The following is a 19,107-nucleotide window of genomic DNA, read 5'->3' as shown; positions in this document are numbered from 1 at the left end:
CAGCAGGGCGTCACCTAGCTGGGCAGGGTGTCTAGCAAATGACACAGCACCTGCATCTCAAAGTGACTTTATTGTTTGCTTCCTTCCATGGTGTATATGGTAACTCTTGGTAAGTGACATCTTATTTCTTTGGGGAAAAAAATGCCTCCCCCAAGAACACTAACTGCTAATGCCGGTGATGAAAAGGAAGAAAATATGAAAAGGTCCAAGAAGTGATCAATTTAAGTCAAAAAAAACAGAAGCTCTGATAAAGTGATAAATGTTGCTAATTGTATGCTACTGTGGCAGTTTCCTAATTATGGAATTACAAAGTTCTCAGGTGTTTTTCTTCGGAACATAAAGGATCATCTCACAGGATTCTAAATGTACATTATTTCATTTACTTCGAAGCATCTGTGAAGTGCTTCCACGTTGCTTAGTTTCGAGTTGCAATGATTAATGCTCGCTACTAGCTTAACAAAAAAACCCAAAAATGCTCCTAAGGGGGCAGGGATTAGATTGTACACACACCTACGTAACTAGCAGAGGCAGACAAGTCACAGACTGGCAGACTGGAAGGGATCTTGGTGGTCACCTAAGACAGGATCAATACCTTTGTTTTACAGATAAGACCACTGAAGCTTCCAGAGACTAAGCGACTTACCTAAGACTATACAACCAGTTAGCAGCACAGCCTAATTCTTAAATCTAGTTACCAACAAAACAATAATATGATGGCCTAAAGAAAAGATTTCTTTTTTTTTTAAAGATTCTTTCTCATTAGTAGCTAGGGGTGAAATGATCTAATTAGAAAAGGAAAAAGTCAATGAAAGTATAATTCTTATCATGCTTTCCAGACCTTGAGCTGAAGTATTATGGAATCAGCAGCAGTTGATAAAAATATTAACTTCAGTAGCAGTCTCTATACCTGTTTTATTTTGGGGTGCACATTCATGCCTTGTCACTGGATTGGAGTGACTGATGAACAAGACCCAGAAGAACATCTGCCTACCTTGGTAACTGTCAGTCAACTATGTCCAGCTAGCCCAGTCTACCTGAGTGTGTGGTCTGTCTTCTGAAACACATTCTGCCTCTTTTGCAATCAAAGGCCGACTTGCCCTGAAATGGTCATCATTCTTTTAAAGAACAAAGATTTTTTTTTTTTTTTTTTTGCGGTACACGGGCCTCTCACTGTTGTGGCCTCTCCCGTTGCGGAGCACAGGCTCCGGACACACAGGCTCCGCGGCCATGGCTCACGGGCCCAGCCACTCCGCGGCATGTGGGATCTTCCCGGACCGGGGCACGAACCCGCGTCCCCTGCATCAGCAGGTGGACTCTCAACCACTGCACCACCAGGGAAGCCCGAACAAAGATTTTTTTAGATACAAGGAAGAAGGGTATTCCTTTCAGTTCTCTTAGAGGATCTATAGCAGGAAATAAGTGATGAGTAAATACTTCTTATTTTTCCATATAGTACAGAGGAAGTTCAGAATCTTATGGTGAATAACTGAACAAATGGGACTCTGAAATGCTCTCCTATGTATATGATAATCCATCCTTGTCATCAATGAGTACCAGTTTTAACAAGGTCTGATGTAAGATTCATATTCAAAAACTTCAAATAGTGAACAAGGTTGGAATATGTACCACATAGGAAGACAGAGAGAGAAAGAAAGCTACCTTATCTTCCTGCGTTTTATTTTTTGTTTCATTATATTCTACTCTTTAGGCCAGAAGTTAATCAGAACAACATGTTTTACTGGGAAAGAAAGAGGTTTTGGTTACACTGTTTGAGATGCAGCAACATGAAGATGGACAGACAGATGTACCACACAGGCCCAAGTGTGGGCCTGAAGATCAGGAGAAAGGTCGGGCGTGTAGCATCGGCATGAGATTTTAGCAAATGGATTATGTTAGAGTACAAGGAGGCTTTGGATGCTATCTCAGTCACTAAATGAGGAGCATTGTGCAGACAAAGCAGCAGAAAGGTCAAGTGCCAATGTCAATGTGACACAAACAGGAGAGGTCAGTGCTTTAGGGCTGCAGCCATCCTGGTGAAAGGCGTGGGGGAGAGCCCAGGGTAAGAGCCAAGGCTGAAGATGGATCTTAGGGACAGAGGAGAAGATCTAGGACATGAAGGGTCGTGGAGATTTGAGAAGAGTACACCAGTTGGGAAGGAGGATTTAGGATTAAATGTTGCAAAAATGGGCCAGAAACAAGAAAAAGGTCACCGGATTTTTCAGTTAAGAAATCATTGGTGATTTTCAAAAAAGTGTCTTAGCTTATGCTGCTGTAACAAAGTACCATAGACAAGCTTAAACAACAGGAATTTTCTCATAGTTTTAGACTTTGGTCGGCAATCCAAAATCAAGGTGCCAGCATGGTTGGTTTCTGGTAAGGGCTCTCTTCCTGGCTTACAGATGGTTGCCTTCTCACTGCGTCCTCACATGGCAGGGAGAGAGCTGGAGAGCAAGCAAGCTCTCTCCCGTCTCTCTCTTTTTTTTTTTTTTTGCGGTACGAGGGCCTCTCACTGCTGTGGCCTCTCCCGTTGCGGAGCACAGGCTCCGGACGCGCAGGCTCAGCGGCCATGGCTCACGGGCCCAGCCACTCCGCGGCATGTGGGATCCTCCCGGACCGGGGCACAAACCCGTGTCCCCTGCATCGGCAGGCAGACTCTCAACCACTGCGCCACCAGGGAAGCCCTGCCATCTCTTTTTATAAGGACACTCACTAATCCTATCATGTGGTCCCCATCCTCATGACCTCGACTAAACCGAATGACCTCCCAAAGGGCCCCATCTCCAAACGCTGTCATATCTAGGGGTTCACCATGTGAACTGGAGGTGGGGGGCACAATTCAGTACATAGCAGAGGGAGCTTTGGCAAACTGTTGGGGTCAGAAGCCAGACAGCTGTGGGCTAACAAGCAAATGGGAAATGAAGTAGAAATCATGAACTACTCATGAGAGTTGGCAGTGAAAGGTGGATGTTATGAGAGCAGCTTTTGGGAAAAGAAAATAATCTCCTTGGGAAACAAAAGATCTCATGTTTAATTTGCTTAGACATCTTTTTTCCTCCCCCAGATCCAAAGTGAGCTACTGACGTGTTTTTCCATTTTACCCATACCATTATATAATCCCCCCAAGTCAGATGAGCGTTAAAAAAAAAGCCACAACAAACAGTTAGGTGAAAAAGCACATATTACAAAACAGTGTGTGCTATGTGATCCAATTTGTTTAAAATATTCATGAATAAAAAATTTTTAGAAGGCCATAAATACAAACTGTTCAGTGTTTATTCCAAGCAGATGAGATTTAGGACACATTAGGCAGGGTTCAGTTAGGAAAACAAACTCTTCTGGGTGTTTCAAGTAGGATTTAATTTAGGTAGTTGCGTGCTTACAAAACCAACGGAAGGAAGGACTAGAGAAGAGAAGGGTGGGTGGAGGCCACCCGGGGCCGTCAGATTTGCCATCAGAGCTGTGGTCCCCTCCAGGATGAGGAAATTGCTGCTGCCTTCACACCTGCCCACAGCTCCAGGGTCAGGCCAGTCAATGCAGGACCTCATGTTCACCAAAGCCTGTATGTCAGCTGCCACCATTATGGCCTGAGGGACGATGGCTCCCACCTCCTTTCAGCCTTCCAGATCCAGGTGAATGCATCTCACTGGCAGAACCAAAACTGTATCCCAGAGCCCAGCTGTCAAGGGAGTTTGGGAAGTAGTCCCCAGGGTCAATCTTCTTTGATTTGGGGGCGAGTAGAGAGAAGGGGTGGGAATGGTACCAGGTGCCAGACAACATCCTTCATGCTGTCTACAGTACTGTCTACAACATCCATCCACACTACTGTCTTTGGCTACTTGACAACCACACACATCCTCTCACACGTACTTAAATTTCCAAATTGCAATAGCAATGACATCAAGCTTCTGTAACTATCCCTCGTTCAAATGTAAATGTACTCACCTCCTCATCAAAATGGGAGACCCAAAGTCCCATCGGTAATTATATCCACTGTTAGGTGAGCCTTCCTCTTCTAGTTTAATGACAAATTCACCTAGGTATCACGTAGCCTAACTATTAAATGCTAAGCTTCACCGATACCAACTCACCTTATATAAGAGGAGAAAGTAAGAGAATAAAAAGGAAATGGCATATATACATAAAAAAGCAAGAAATTATGCAGTCTAGTCATCCTGGAGACTCCGTGATCAATTAGCCGTTATCAAAAATCTCTACAGGTCGAATCATTTTGATTCCTACTGCAGCCCTGTGGACCAGTACAAGAGACAAGCCCACACCGACTCCAGCAGTGAAGTGGCATCAAAGACCCCATTTTAATGACGTCAGCTCCCACCCAACACTCCCGACTCCCACGGCCTCCGGACTCCTATGTTATACTAGGGAAGTTCTGGCAGTTCAACATTATTTAATGTAATCCTCCAATGACTCTAGTTTTCATTTAATCAAACTGCTGGAGCTAACACACTACATCCAGAATGTCCGACAGGAACAGTTGTATCAATAAATTCACCATCAGTCGAACACTATATCCCTCCCTCCCTGGTCTAGAACACTTAGGCCCTAATCCTATACATATTCTTCTCAAGTTTCTGTGAATATAAATGAATAAAATCTTATAAATCTCTTACATATTTTAACTGTATCTTCCAAGGTTGGATTCTCTACTTATTCCCCTGGGGCAGGATTGAATTTGGCTACTTTTAGGCCTAAAGATAAAGAGGAATGGAGTAGCCGGTGAGGTATGACTGTATCTGGTACCCTCTACCTGGGATCGGATTGCTACAGTCTCCAAGCAAGGTAGGACTAACTTTTATCAGACCGGGAGTGGGACTGCTTCTGCAGGAGGGGAAATTCAGTGGCATTTGCAGGCTCTAGGCATTTTGATTCATTTGAATCTATCCAAATGTGTCCATTTAAATTCTCACCACTTCATCTTTTCCTATCAGTGCTTAACCTTTAACCTAAGGGATCTGATGTGGCTTTGAATTCAACTTATGTTGGAATTCAGCAACCTGCAGCGTCTGATTCTTGACTACAGGAGCCCTGTGGCTATAAAAGATGGGAGAGTCTTCTAGGGCAGTCACAGAAGGTCCCTGGTTCTCTGATTGTGACCTGAGAAAAAAAATTTAAACTATGAGACTGTCATATCTTTTTCTTATGTAATTCAGTATGGCTTAAATGTGGATATATCATAAACCATTCCCTTATTGATGATTTTTCAGCTTTTCCAATAAATTCTTAATTCAGGCCCGGATTGAAGTGACAAGAAAGTCTATACGGTGCCAGGAATGTACCTGATTAGCATGACAATTCTCTATAGCCTGGATATGTCAGGGCAGTTTAGAGTTCATCCAAGGCATCTGGCTCCTCCTGCACTGGGTCTATTATCAGGACCTGAGAGCAAACCAATTTCCTGGAGTGATGGAGGCTGGGAGATACCTTGGCTACTAGAGCTCAGAGGACAAGAAGAGCCTTGCCTTACTGGCCCACATGTCTGCTAGTCTTCCAGCCTTGCAGGGAGTCCCCACCTCGAGGAGGGGCTAGCGCACTTACATAATGAAAACTGGCAGAATTTAATGTGACATCTGTACAGATGCAATCTTCCTTTAAACAAAAGGCACCGATAAATGTTTATGCTCAAGAAGCTCACTGTAGACAAAGTGAGAGAGTGGCATGGACATATATACACTACCAAACGTAAAACAGATAGCTAGTGGGAAGTAGCCGCATAGCACAGGGAGATCAGCTCAGTGGTTTGTGACCACCTAGAGGGGTGGGATAGGGAGGGTGGGAGGGAGAGAGACGCAAGAGGGAAGAGATATGGAGACATGTGTATATGTATAACTGATTCACTTTGTTACAAAGCAGAAACTAACACACCATTGTAAAGCAATTATACTCCAATAAAGATGTTAAAAAAAAAAAGCTCACTGTATTTTAACATGAAGGAGTTTGGCCATTATATTCAATTTAAACATCCTGAAATTGAGTTTTCTAGGTGATGCGTGATGCATTTTTTTCACAACTCACTGAGTCCATTTGCCTTTACCTTCTCAAGTGTTTAAAAGTGCAGCATGTTTTAATGGAAATTACAAATTTGCCAGTGTACTCTGTCAGCCTCCTTAAAGTCTGCTATCATTATTTCTTTGGGCTGAAAATTCTTCTCTGCTCTTCTAACCTACAATCACTCTGAAGACCAGTATACAATTTAAAAGGCTTGAGGTTCTAAACTGGAATATGAGATGTATCGTGTGCCTCCAATTCAGTGCAAATTTTTCCACAACTCTGCCCTGAAACAGAGGCCCACCAGTACTCTCATCAAGTAGCCCCATCATCACTGTAACTCTCAGAGTTGGAACAAAATGCATCCAAAGTTTCTTCTAACCCAGGACTTGTAGAGGGAGAGTTTAAAGAAGCTGCCTCTAAAACTGTTTTAATTGAGGCCTATACAAACAGGCGGAGTACAAAGCACTCTTTCTCCATAAAAGTTGATGCTAACCATTTGTGTTCCTGAGGGCTATTCCCTCAGCATGGGCAGGAAGATAAAAGTTCTCTTCCTTGGCTCAGTAAGTCACTTAAGGCAAACCCCTCTTGTGGACAGCAGGGCAGACACACCAACTAAGTGCTGTGTGCAGGAGACTTAGGGGCCAGCTGATTGATGAGCAAGGAAGGAAGAATCCCCAACAATCACTTTTATGGAAAGAAAACTGAGTAAAGGCAGAGATACTGTGGGTTCTAACTCCATCTCTATCTGCCCTCTCTTAAGGGTAACTTCAAAGTAGTCACTTAACATTTTTAAGCCCCAGCTTTTCCACCAATAACGTGATAGATCAAATCTCGCTCCTCCCCAACTGCCTGCCTTAGGAGTTTGTACGAGGCTACGTCAATGCTGGTGAGTCAACTTCAAGTGAGCTCAAAATTTTTTTAGATTATCTAGAAGCATATGTGATGTTTAGTTAAAAGCCACGTTCATAAATCTCTCAAAATCCCCAAGGGATGCACTGAGTTTGTATATTTAGAACAGACCTGGTGAATAAAAGGGCTGGTAGGGGGCTTCCCTGGTGGCGCAGTGGTTGAGAGTCTGCCTGCCGATGCAGGGGACGCGGGTTCGTGCCCCGGTCCGGGAAGATCCCACATGCCGCGGAGCGGCTGGGCCCGTGAGCCCTGGCTGCTGAGCCTGCGCGTCCGGAGCCTGTGCTCCGCAACGGGAGAGGCCGCAGCAGTGAGAAGCCCGCGTACCGCAAAAAAAAAAAAAAAAAAAAAAGGGCTGGTAGGGATGCTGGTCTCTAAGACAGAAGAGGCTCCATTTACAACCTGTTGATAAAGCATCTCACTCAGCCTCCCCTCATCAGTCAACTGAGGATTACAACTCCCACCCTGTCTACCTTTCAGGGTTACCACGAGGATCAAGGTCAGAAGAGAATAATGGACGGGAAAGCACATGGTTAACAAAGTAAAGAGATAACACTTATCAACTGTAAAAATATTAGTTCCAAGTAAAACATTGTTATAATTCATAGGGGTGACTTCAAATCCGAAACCCAGGTTACCACCCGGACGGTCAGAGAGAGAGCCTTGACCTGGAGCTGACTACCTGATGGTGGTGCCTTGCAAACGGTCTATCTTCTTATTGAGCTCAGCAATGATGCTGTGGAGTTCGGTGATGCGTTCCTCGTACCGAAGCGTCGTTCGCTCCTGGACGTCCTCATGCTCTCTCATGAGGTGGGACTGCTCGCACTGGGATCGAGAGAACAAGACAGAAGTGCCAATGAGTTGACACACCTACAGGTAAGTGATTCTAAGTTTTATGGCCTCAAACCATCACAACCTCAATGTTGAGTATGCCCCAAATAAACATACACCTGCGCATTGGCCATGAGTCCCAGAAGACACAACAATAGCTGAACTTCACAGAGCCCCTGGTGCGCATCGGAGTCTTTTTACCTTTCTAGCTCTCATTTGCTCTTTGGGGAAAGGTCCCTCTGCCACTGCACACTATCCACACCTCCTGTTTTTCCTCAGCCACAGAGTGGGCAGATACCTTTTTTTTGGAATCTGAATCTTGAGCGAATGGATCTAAAGTTGCATGCTGTCACTTCACTTGACTGAGGGTCCTGATGAGACTGCCCTCCAGTTCCTGCTACCTCTATCCCCAGAGCTTTCTTCCCAAGTTCTTTTATGGCTGCTCATTTTTTCCTTTTTACCAACTCATTCCTTTTTTGCTGAAGTTTGCTAGGGTATGTTTCAGCCACTTTTCAAGCAAATAATCCTAAATTGTATGACACCATTTCTTACCTGGCTGGTTATCTGCACACATAATGTTTTCCAATATCCTTTCCTACTAGACTATAAACTCCGGGAAGGCAGGGGCTAGGTGTTTTCATGACTTCGCCCTAGCACGTGGCACACAGCCTGGTTCGCTGTGGGTGACCTAGGCGTGTGATGGGACGAATAAATTGCTGCGTTTCAAGAAGCCGAGGAGCTTCCCTTGCTCAGCATTTGAAGGATTAAGAAGCAGCAGATGCTATAAAAACATTTTTGCATCTTGAGTTTAAATCCTAAGGAACCTGTTCATCTTCACTTCTCTCCCCCCTCCTCAACCCCCAACCAGTCATTGTACAGTTAATCTCATTTACATAATAATAAAACACTAGTCAGCGACAGAACAAGGAGTCAAGCTTCTGCCCCTGTCTACTGCGTTCAGTCCTGATTAATTTCCTGTCCAGTGGAGGAATTTTAACTTCATTTTCGGCAAGGTTTTCCTAACGCCAAGAGCCACACGTACTTGCCAGCTTTGCACTTTCAGGGCTGGGGGCAGGCGGGCGAGGTAAGACTTCTCACCCACCACGTCCAATGTCCTCCCCGTCCCTAAATCTGCCAGGCTTCCAATGGTGTAACCCAGAAGCTACTGGGCAGGGACACAAAGCCTTCAAAACAGACTGCTACCTGAAACAGAAGTACTCAGCAAAGTATGATAAATACGTTGGTATAAATCACGGCAGGGACCATACCTATGAACAGCAGCTTGATCACTATGAATGTAGTAACTTCCTAGGAGCTGCTCAGAGCTCCAGAAATAAGACTGGAGAGGAACCTGTACCACAGACCTTTGTGAGATGGTGACTTTCAGAGAAACAGTGACGTGAACTTCTGTTCTTAGTGACAACCCAAAACATCAAATAACCTCCACTCAAGGTCCAACACACAGGAAGTAAGTAGAACCAGAGGCCAGGAGGAAGGACAAGTGAAAGTCCCATCTACATGGAAGCCTTCCTAACCAGAGCAAAACCCTGACAGGCCACAAATACTCTTCCCATGAAATTATGCCTTTTCACCTGTGATCCATCACACTTTAAGAGGAACAACAGAAGTCCACAAAATGACAGTGTCTCACAGATAGTACCTGTCAGTAAATGAAAAAGCTTCTTATTTCTCTCCATAAGCAGAATCCTGCTTCTCTCCAACCCCGCAGAATATCTATGAGCTTTTATCACTGGTCTTTTTTTCCCATCTTCAAATTGTGTATGTGAGTGTGTGTGTGCACTTGTGCACGCATGCACCTGCATGTGTGTAGTATGTGTATGTGCGTATGTAGCTGACGCTCTCATGAAGGTCACCAGTTCCAGATCTTACAATAGTTATGAGATGATGCCCGGTCTGACCTTGATCTTGTGGATGCCGTGACTCCTACTACTTTGTCATCTTGCTGGTTCCCGCTCTGGGGTTTCCCATATTCAGTTCTCTAGGGCTACAAACTGCTGTGAAACGCTTCCCCTTACAAACTCCACGAGCTCTCATTCTCCCTGAAATTCCCCACTTATTCCTCCTCCTTCAGTCTTTACAGGTCAACAGGCCGCCGCCACCACCAAGGCAGACAAGAAACTGCAAAATCCACTTAAAAATGAAGATGTGTAAGTGTTTATTCAAGAGAAAGGCACAGGATCAACTGATAAACACCAAGCCCACTCTAGGTGTCCCTGTTGGCTGTTAGGAGCTATCTGAGAGGTGAGCTCCTGTGGGGCTGCCTGGCTTGCAGGGAGATCAGATGGTTGGTACCCAGATAACGAGAGCATGAGAGCTGGTGTCGTACCATCTTCCCCCTGCCTCTAACTGGAAGGTCCGCCTGGAGGGCATGAGTATGAACAAGACTCAACAGGAAGCCCGACAATTCAGTCAGACAGAACAGTGCTTGCAGCTGAAAGGATAAAAAAGATTCATAATGTCTATTTGGAACTTAGGAGTTCATCTGGGAGTAGCAACAAGAACGTCTTAGAGGAAAAAACTTCTCAGCTGAAGGCAAAGGTTACATTCCTATATTTTTCCATATGTATGTTTTTTCACAATGGTGGGAAGCCTCTATAATTGAATACTTCCTCTAAAATAATAGATATATCTTGATTTCCTAAACTATGATACGGTGCTAGGTGCCATAGGGAGGGTCACTATGACACCTACCTTGAAGGGAAATGTGGTCGCAGCTTCCAAGCAGACTCCTCTGCTGGTGCATAAGAAACATGGACAGAATTGGAGGGGTGGGGGGGAAGAAGAGATGATAGAATGGTGCCCTGGAGATTCTTTCCCCAGTGAAAAGAGAATACTGGAAAATAATTATCGAAACTCCTAGCCTCCAGATCAATGAATGACTGAGAAGACATAGCTCAGGACGTAGCTCATAGCTGATTTGATGTTACAAACCAAAATCCCCTTGAGGTATCTCATTAAACACGCTTCACCCATTCCATGCACACTCATCATGCCCAACCAAAGCTGAGCGGAAGCGTTGCTCTCCAAGCTGAATGAAGAAACTCCTTGAGCTTTTCCAAGCTGTGGTGCCGGGAGAAGTGCATCAATTCCCACAAGGGCAACAGTGCAGGACGAAACAAGCCATCACCTGCAGGAGCCTAAAGAACTCAAAAAACCACTCTTGTTAAACTGCTCCCATTAAACTGCACAAGACCAAGCCCAGGAATGGGGCACATCAATGTGTTAAAAGTGGCAGATGAGTGGGGAGCACCCAGGACAGACAAAGCCATATTCTGTGAGCAATCAGTGCCTTCCTGCCCTGGCAGCCTCCCACACAAGCAGGACTGGCCTATTAAAATGAGGCCCAGTTCAAGTATCACACTGCCCATGCCTCTCACTAACCCGAGTTTCCGAGAGCGTTTTTTAACCCAGGAGGCTATGTGATTTCCGGTATTCTGTTTCACAAGGACACAGGCTAGGTCAAGCTGTATACTGCACCTCCATATGAGAGTCACTTATGGGCAGGTATTCCAGTAAAGCCTCATTTAAGAAGGTAATATAACAATGACAACCAAACAGGACAAAGAGTATCACTCCTATTACCACTTAACGTTTGCCCAAATTTTTCAATTTTAAGTTACAACTTTAAGTACATTATAGAAAATTTTAAAGAATGATAAAAAGACATCCACTTTTTCATAATCCATTAACAAGATCCTTTTTCAAATGGTGTTCATTTTTCTCCAGTATTTTCTTATGTATGTGGGGCACCGCCAGGACCACCGTAAGGGATGCACATCTCATAAGCACGAGCACCCAGGTGGCAGCCTGCAGAGGCGTTTACCAAGACTCTGGTTCACCTCCATCCATGCACGTGGAGGAATATTTCTCCTCCCCCATGAAGCTGAATAAGGCCATGTGACTTGCTTGTCCAGCAAGATATGAGTGAATATACACCATTTTTGCCTAGAAGCCTTTAAGTGCTTCTGCAGGCTTTCCCATATTCTCTTCCCCTGGGCAACACTCCAGATAGTAGAGGCTATCAGCTCGGGAGGCTGGGTGAGGACAATGCAGCAGTTTCCTACCAGTTCCAGTGAGCTCCCAGCAAGAAGCCAAAAAATAAACCTTTGATAATTTAAGCCACTGAACATTTGGGGTTATTTGTTATCATTGCATATCCTGATGATACAACCACTTTACAGATGAAAACAGAGCAAATGCACAGGGACTATTTCTTAAAACCCAGATAGCGAATAGAATGCTCTGCAAAGCCCTCAGAGTCCTGTGTATGCCATCAAGGGGCTGAGGCTGTTGTAGCCACAGCCTTCTCGCCTCTACTCCCTTCCAGCTCCCTGAGCTGTGGGCTTAACTCCTCCTTACCATTTACCTAAAGACCTCAAGTGGCATCAGAGTGATCCCCCCTTGGTCTCTTACCCTGCACCACCTCTGGTGAACTCCAGGAAACATGAACATTAATGCCTTACAATACCAGAGGAGAGTTAGGAAACCCCAATAGCTCTCTCCCCAACCCCCTGGGAGCACCGAAATAGAAAAGCAGACATAAGGGGGTATAAAGCAGGAAATTCTAAGTCCCTCCAGCTCCCATCAAGCCAGCTTTAGCTACAAAGTCAATTACTCAGCAACAACTTTCTGAACAGAAAGCAATGGTGGCTTCTTCTAGCAAAACTTGCAGATGAGGGATTACTTTCGCCTCCTTACTGTATAGAAACAGCTCACATAATTTCAGCTGAGCAAAATAAGAAATGGTCTTAAACAACATGCTACTGCTTTTTTTTTCTTCTATCATTACAGAGAATTTTACCCAGGGTCCTCCAACCTATACTGCATTTTTGACTGATCCTACAGTACAGCAAAGCCAGAAAGCCTGGGCTTGCAGCATCTTGCCTGCCATGAATTTCTGGAGGTCACTATCATTAGGAAGCTGGATTTCTCCTGCAACTACAGACTTTCAGTTTGAAAGGCAAAGAAAAAAAAAAAAAAGATTGGGATTAGATAGGATGGAATTTTGCTTTTCCTGAATTTCATCTGGAGCTTAATATATACCCTGAGCTTTTTCTCTAGGTTTCCACTCTCCTATCATGATGATGAAGCAAATTTAAAATCTATATAAATACTTGTCTCAAGCCACATAAAGGAGCGAAACTGCCTATGTGCAAAAATGTTCAATAAAAACAAGCAATATCATCATTACAACCACTAAGAATAAAACCCTTTAGGCTCATCTCTGCAATTGGTGCAATCCAGGGATAAAGCTGTGAGTCAGCCTTGAAACAGACTGGCCTGAGAACTTGAGCCCTTGTTGGAAAAACCCTGTGTAATGCGGTGACGCTAAGAAGCTTTATGGTTTTGTTAATGTTCTTCACTGGGTTTTATCTTATTCCACAGAGGCCACTGATCTTTAATCATCACATTAGTCTCAGCTGTCAAACCTAAGGGTATTATAAACTCCATTCTTGAAAAATGCAATGCCATCATTCATTCGTTAACCCTCTCAACCATCGTGGGAAGAGGGTCGGCACCGCTCCCTTTTAAAATACGCTAAGAAGTTACGCTACTTTCTCAGGGTCACACTGGATGGATCACCAGTAATACCACCCAGGATATTTCTACCCTCATTCGAAGTCCTTGCCCAGGTTCTCCTGAGGGGTAGGGTGGGGAACCAAGCCAACTAAACAAAGAGGCTCAGCACAAATGGAAACGTCATTGACAAAACCAAACAGCTAGAGCACTGTACCGAAGAGTATAAACAAATAAGGAAGGAATTGGGGGAGGGAGATCCTGGCAAAGAGAAGGCATCCATACTACCTCTGTAAGTATCTCATACAAGAGAAAGATTAAAGAAAACACTCTCTCCGTTACATTTAATGAAAACTATATTTGTCTTCTTCCTAAAAGTCAAGCCGTAGAAAATTCAGAACACTTGCTATCTAAAGATAGAGAGCTGAGAAATAGAAGGTGTACTGTATTACTACTGACCAATTTCAAAGGGGCTCAGAAGCTTGTTCTGATATATCTCCTTCTGTAGTACTTTTTAAAAATGCAGTTACTGAAAATAATTGTTGGTATTAAACGCAAAGAAAATATGCTGAAAGCATCAAATCAGTACCGTATATAACCTTCGCCACTTTCCCACCAGGCTGTTCCCCCAGAAGGTGTTTAGTGTTGGTGCAAATCGCATGCGCAGGTCTGAGCATCTGTTTGATTTGGGAGGGTAGATACTTAAACCAAATTAACCCGTGCCCTATTCCCCACCCTCTTTGAGATCCCCAGGGCAGCCCAGGGGACTAGTACAGCTATGGATTCCCACGAAACCTAGATTCATACCCTGACTTTAAGTGCTTTCTAGCTCCATCATCTCAGGCAAGATATTCAAATTCCCTAAACCTCACAATTTCTTCATTTGTAAATGGGAATGTTAAGGTTTTCTCATCACAGGTCATTATGAGAACTCAGTGAGATAAAGCATGCGGAATGCTTGCTATACTGCCTGGCACAAAACAGAGCTAAAGAAGTGTGGCGATCATCACTATTGTAGGCTAATAGTGGCACTCTTCATCAGATCCCCCAGGAAGCTGTGATGGACAGACTCCAAGTTGACCATATGATCCCTGTGTCTCCTTGGTGTGATTACCATCTCACTGAATCTGGGTGGGACGTGTGACTGCCTTTAACTAACACAATGTGGCAAAGGTGATGGGATGTCTCTCCCATAATTGCATTACATTATATAAGACTGTCTTGCCAGAAGATTTATTCTAGAATCTTTCTCTCCATTGCTGGCTTTGAGGAAGCAAGCTGCCATGAATTCTACAACCACAGAGAAATTCTGCTAATGACGTGAGTGAGCCTGGAGGTGAACTCTTTCCCTGTTGAGTGTCCAGACGAGCGTGCAGCTCTGCCCACACCTTGACGGCAAACTTGCAGAGGACCTAGTTAAGCCATGCCTGGGATCCTGATGCACAGGAGATAATAAATGTGTAAGATAATAAATGTGTGTTGTTTTAAGCCAGTAAGTTTGGGGCAATTTGTTACGCAGCAGTAGGATGCAAATACAGAAGCACTTTGCCTTCCCTATCACATTGGTATTGGGGGTCCTTTACTTAGCTCTTCCCTTCCAATCACTATTAAAACTCCACCGACTTTTGCCCATGTATAATGAGCCTTCTTTTATTCAACTAGTTCTAGTATCACCATTAATAATTACTCAACAGATTATGAAGCTCTCTTTGATTATTTCTGATGAACAAAAGCACCATTTATATTTTACATTTTAATCATAGCTCTGTAATATTTAGAGAGCTGGTAAAACTTACTAAAGCCACAGACTATACATTTATACACAAACTTGCTCTTCCACCATCTGGTAAAGCCTCAAACACGAATCACTTACCAAGGCATGTAACAGAGAAAGCACGGCACAGACACTTCCTTGCATAAATCTCATTTTTATAAAAGGTATAAGCCTGGCAAGACTAACCTTTTTATTTTCATGTTCTTTCCTGGGTCCCAGCATCTGAACTGGGAAGACATTTCCAGTGAAAGGAAGAGTAATTTTTAAGTATATTTACTGTAAGTATACAAGCAAGAGAGTCAACTAATGGTACTGTGATGTAACCATCAGGGGTAAAACCAGCCAACAAAATTATTACATGAGATTATCTTGACCATAAGTTAAGTCAAAAGGGAGCTGAATCAATCCCTGACATAGCAGACAAAAAGTTTCCCATTCTCCTCTTATCATCCCCTGCACAAGCTGCTCTGTCTTTGAGACTTAAATTTTAACAAAAACCTTCCTGGTCATCTTTTAAAATCCAAGACTGGGGTACATGCCAGCTTCCAGTTAAAAGCACTCACAATTTCTTTTTCCTAAAAGAAACATTCTCACCAATCAGGACTATTAACAATGGCTGGCTTTACACCAGCTTAACACCATTCTATTTTTTCTTTAATGAAAAAATAACTACTTTCTCAAAAAACAAAAAACACCTTAAGAAACAACAACAAAGCATTCAGAAAAGTTTTAATTCACCAGAGTCCAGTATAAATATTATAATGCTGCCTTTCCAGTTTTTTCTATCACATTTTTGTTACTTTTATGATCAGAAGGAAAATGTAAAGTTTTCATCCAAGTAAAAATTGAAAATTTCTGTCTCTGTAACATCCTGTATGAGGAAAGAACACTGGTAGCCTTGTCTTGGCTCTGGGGCTGGCTGCTCATTTGACCTTGGGTAAGCAAGTTAACCTCTCTGGGTTGCCTGTCAAATGTGGAAGTAGATGATCTCAAGTACAAAGGGTCTTTCCTCTCTACTTGAACAGTCTAAGATTATGAAACATGAGTTTTCAAAACCTGCCATAGGTCATTCTAGACCAATGACTGGGGCAGCCTCGTTCTTTTAATCTCTCTGAATTCCCACACAAATATAGAGAACCTACACATCAAAAGCAAATGCTTAGAGATAAGGTATCCTCCTGAACAACAAAACAGAAGCAGGTAGGGACAAACCAACAGCATCCACAAGACCTAAATGGTGTCTGTGTGGGCAGAAGCAGAGGGAAGAAACAAGACTGAGGGACCCGACAACTGGAAAACCTCAGAACAGCCAGTAAGTATATACAGGAAAGTGAGGAGGGCCAACTGGGAGGGGTTTTGCCTGAGCCAAGAGTGAGTGAGCAAGGGGCCCACAGTAAGATCTGAAGGGGCTAAGGCAGCTAGTCCCTATGAACTTTCAAGACCGGCCCTAGGACTCTCTGCCAGGAGGAGAAACTGCTGGGAGTAGGATCAAAATTGAACAGGATGGGGTAATAGAGACAAGGGAAAGAACAGATCGAGATAGAAGCAGGTGAGGGGAACAGAGCCAGGAAGTGTCGGAAAGCAGGTTGCCATATTCGTGAATGCAAGGAAGCTCTATGAACTTAAAAAGGCCATGTTCAACTCTGCCTCCTAAAGGTTCAAAGAAACTATTTTTCACATAAAAATGAAAAACAGAACAGTATTGAGGGCAAATCCCACATAAAGGTACAAGAAAGAATGAAAAAAAGGGGAGAATAACATCCCTATAAACCATGAAAGCATGCCACAAAATAGAGAACCTCTCTCCCCACAAAGAGTCCCAAACAGTAGACTACTATTTCAAAATAAGCTAAAAGACTTGAAAAAGATGAAATGACATAAAACATGGGAGAACAGAATTCAAAATTAGAAAAACTCAGAAAGAAGGTAATAGAACACACACACACAAAAGAAATGAAATAAAAATGCAGAAATATATGACTAAGCCAGAAGGCACACAGGAGGGGATAAATACAACATATAAGGCCTAAGAAAAACAGAAGATGGAGAACAGGAAAAACAAGGTAAACAGGGAGAGATATAAAGGATTTGAGATAGTGACAGATATGGAAGACAGGCAAAGAAGATCTAAGATATAAATAATAAGCATCCTTGAAGAAAAAGAAAAGGCAAGGGAACAAAACTAATATTAAACACTATAATTAGAAAAAACTTCTCTGAAATTAAAAAAAAGATTACAAAATATAATCAGAAGAAAACACAGCAAACATGAGAATATCAAACCAGAATGATTAAGAGTTACTCTAGCAAAATTACTGGAAGGAAGTAAAGAAGGGAGGAAGAAAGAGAGAGAGAGAGAGAGAGAGAGAAAGTTGTATTATTAACAGACTTTGAGAGCAACACTCCATGCCAAAATAGAATAAAGAAACATATTCAAGTAAAGAAAAGATGAGTCAAGGGTTTTAAGGCAGCAAGAATGCCTTTCAAGTAAGAAGGGCAGAGACATATTGTTATTAACAAGCAGAAAGGTGGTGAAGATTATTCCCATGAGTCCTCCCTGAGGAAATCTACTGGAAAGTAGCTTCCGGGCATTAAACAAACAAACAGAGGGATATTGACATAAAGACCATGGTAAACATGAAATATATAATTTACTTGTAGAAGACTAAATGAGGACTAAAAGAAAGTCTAAGATGTAATGGCCACAGGGTCAGGCAGTATGGATATAGTACAGTTGCAAAAAACTGGGAGAATGAGGAAAGTATAATGAAAAAAAAACTTTAAAAAATTCTTCTCAGTAACTGTATTTGTTATGATAGTATTAATGTTATTATTTTGAGACTGATTGTATATAATATGGAAGGAAGCAAATGAGTAATTATGGAATATTCTTATCCAATCATCCTCTGTAAACTTCAGAACCAAGATGTTTAGTGTGAAAAGAAAGGATATACAAATAAAATACAGAAGCTAAGTAAAAGAACCCTGTAGTCTGAATTTAAATTGGAGAAATTATTATGAGCTCCTAAGGTATTTTATCTTAAAATGTATACATACATACATATGTGGATAAATAAATAAGTAAATAAAGAATTTCCTGGCTATGTTTATAGAAGAGGCCTAAAAATAATGACCAAACTAGAAGCAATAAGCACCCTTAGCACCCAGATTGCAGTCTGGAAATACCATTTTCTACAGAGAAAAACCAAGGCTACATGGAGAATGCTTAATTCCAGTTTTGGAGTGAGAAATGTACTGGATGAGCCTAGAGTAAGTACTAGGCTCCTGTCAAAAGACTCAGGAGCCAACTTGAAGAGGTTCTTACTGGCCAAAAATAGTATACTTTGAGTTTCTACAAGGAAAATAATTACAAAGGACTGAAACCCAAATATGTTAAAATCCCTAAGTTCATCATATTTTAAAAAGTAACTGGGGACTTTCAGAGGATCATAAATAATTCATTATCTTGAAAAATGTTAAATAAATCAAAAGCATGAAGCAATGATTCTGCTTTTCCTCCGTGAACTATACCATTGTTTCAATACATCATAGGTGATGGGAAATGTCTCTATAAAAGCACTTCAATTAATAACTGAGAAAGAAATGGTAGAACTAAAATATCATGATTTTGTAAAGTCTTGATGAATCAGTGAACTTGGGCATTGAGTATCAAGACAGCTGCTAACGGGCTTCCCTGGTGGCGCAGTGGTTGAGAGTCTGCCTGCCGATGCAGAGGATACGGGTTCGTGCCCCGGTCTGGGAGGATCCCACATGCTGCGCAGTGGCTGTGCCCGTAAGCCATGGCCGCTGGACCTGCAGGTCCGGAGCCTGTGCTCCGCAGCGGGAGAGGCCGCAGCAGTGAGAGGCCCGCGTACCGCAAAAAAAAAAAAAAAAAAAAAGATAGCTGCTAACATCTCAGAAGGCAAGACAACCAGATACTATGTGCTTCCCAGTGGAAAAACAAATACCCTCTACAGTCTTGCCAGAGGGACTGGCCATGAATCTGACTGGTCCTCTGGATCCAAGGCCATTCTGCAGGGAACACAGGGGAC

At 42.9% G+C, this 19,107-nt stretch overlaps 1 protein-coding gene across 2 annotated transcripts in view; it reads right to left on the bottom strand.

Moving 5' to 3' along the window:
- The window catches only part of MCC (MCC regulator of WNT signaling pathway), a gene marked incomplete at its 5' end in the record, with an annotated part of 426,418 nt that overhangs the window by 89,701 nt on the left and 317,610 nt on the right, over nt 1-19,107 (bottom strand). For both annotated transcript variants that reach the window (XM_082651061.1, XM_082651062.1), the window contains one exon: nt 7,595-7,737. In XM_082651061.1, coding sequence (XP_082507187.1) covers nt 7,595-7,737 — 143 coding nt within the window. The remainder of the gene's footprint in view (nt 1-7,594; nt 7,738-19,107) is intronic.

The sequence above is a fragment of the Grampus griseus genome (assembly GCF_964374135.1).
Source record: "Grampus griseus genome assembly, chromosome: 3".
Taxonomy (NCBI): domain Eukaryota; kingdom Metazoa; phylum Chordata; class Mammalia; order Artiodactyla; family Delphinidae; genus Grampus; species Grampus griseus.
The sequence above is the reverse complement of the archived record's forward strand: the minus strand, read 5'-3'. Positions and strand labels throughout refer to the sequence as shown.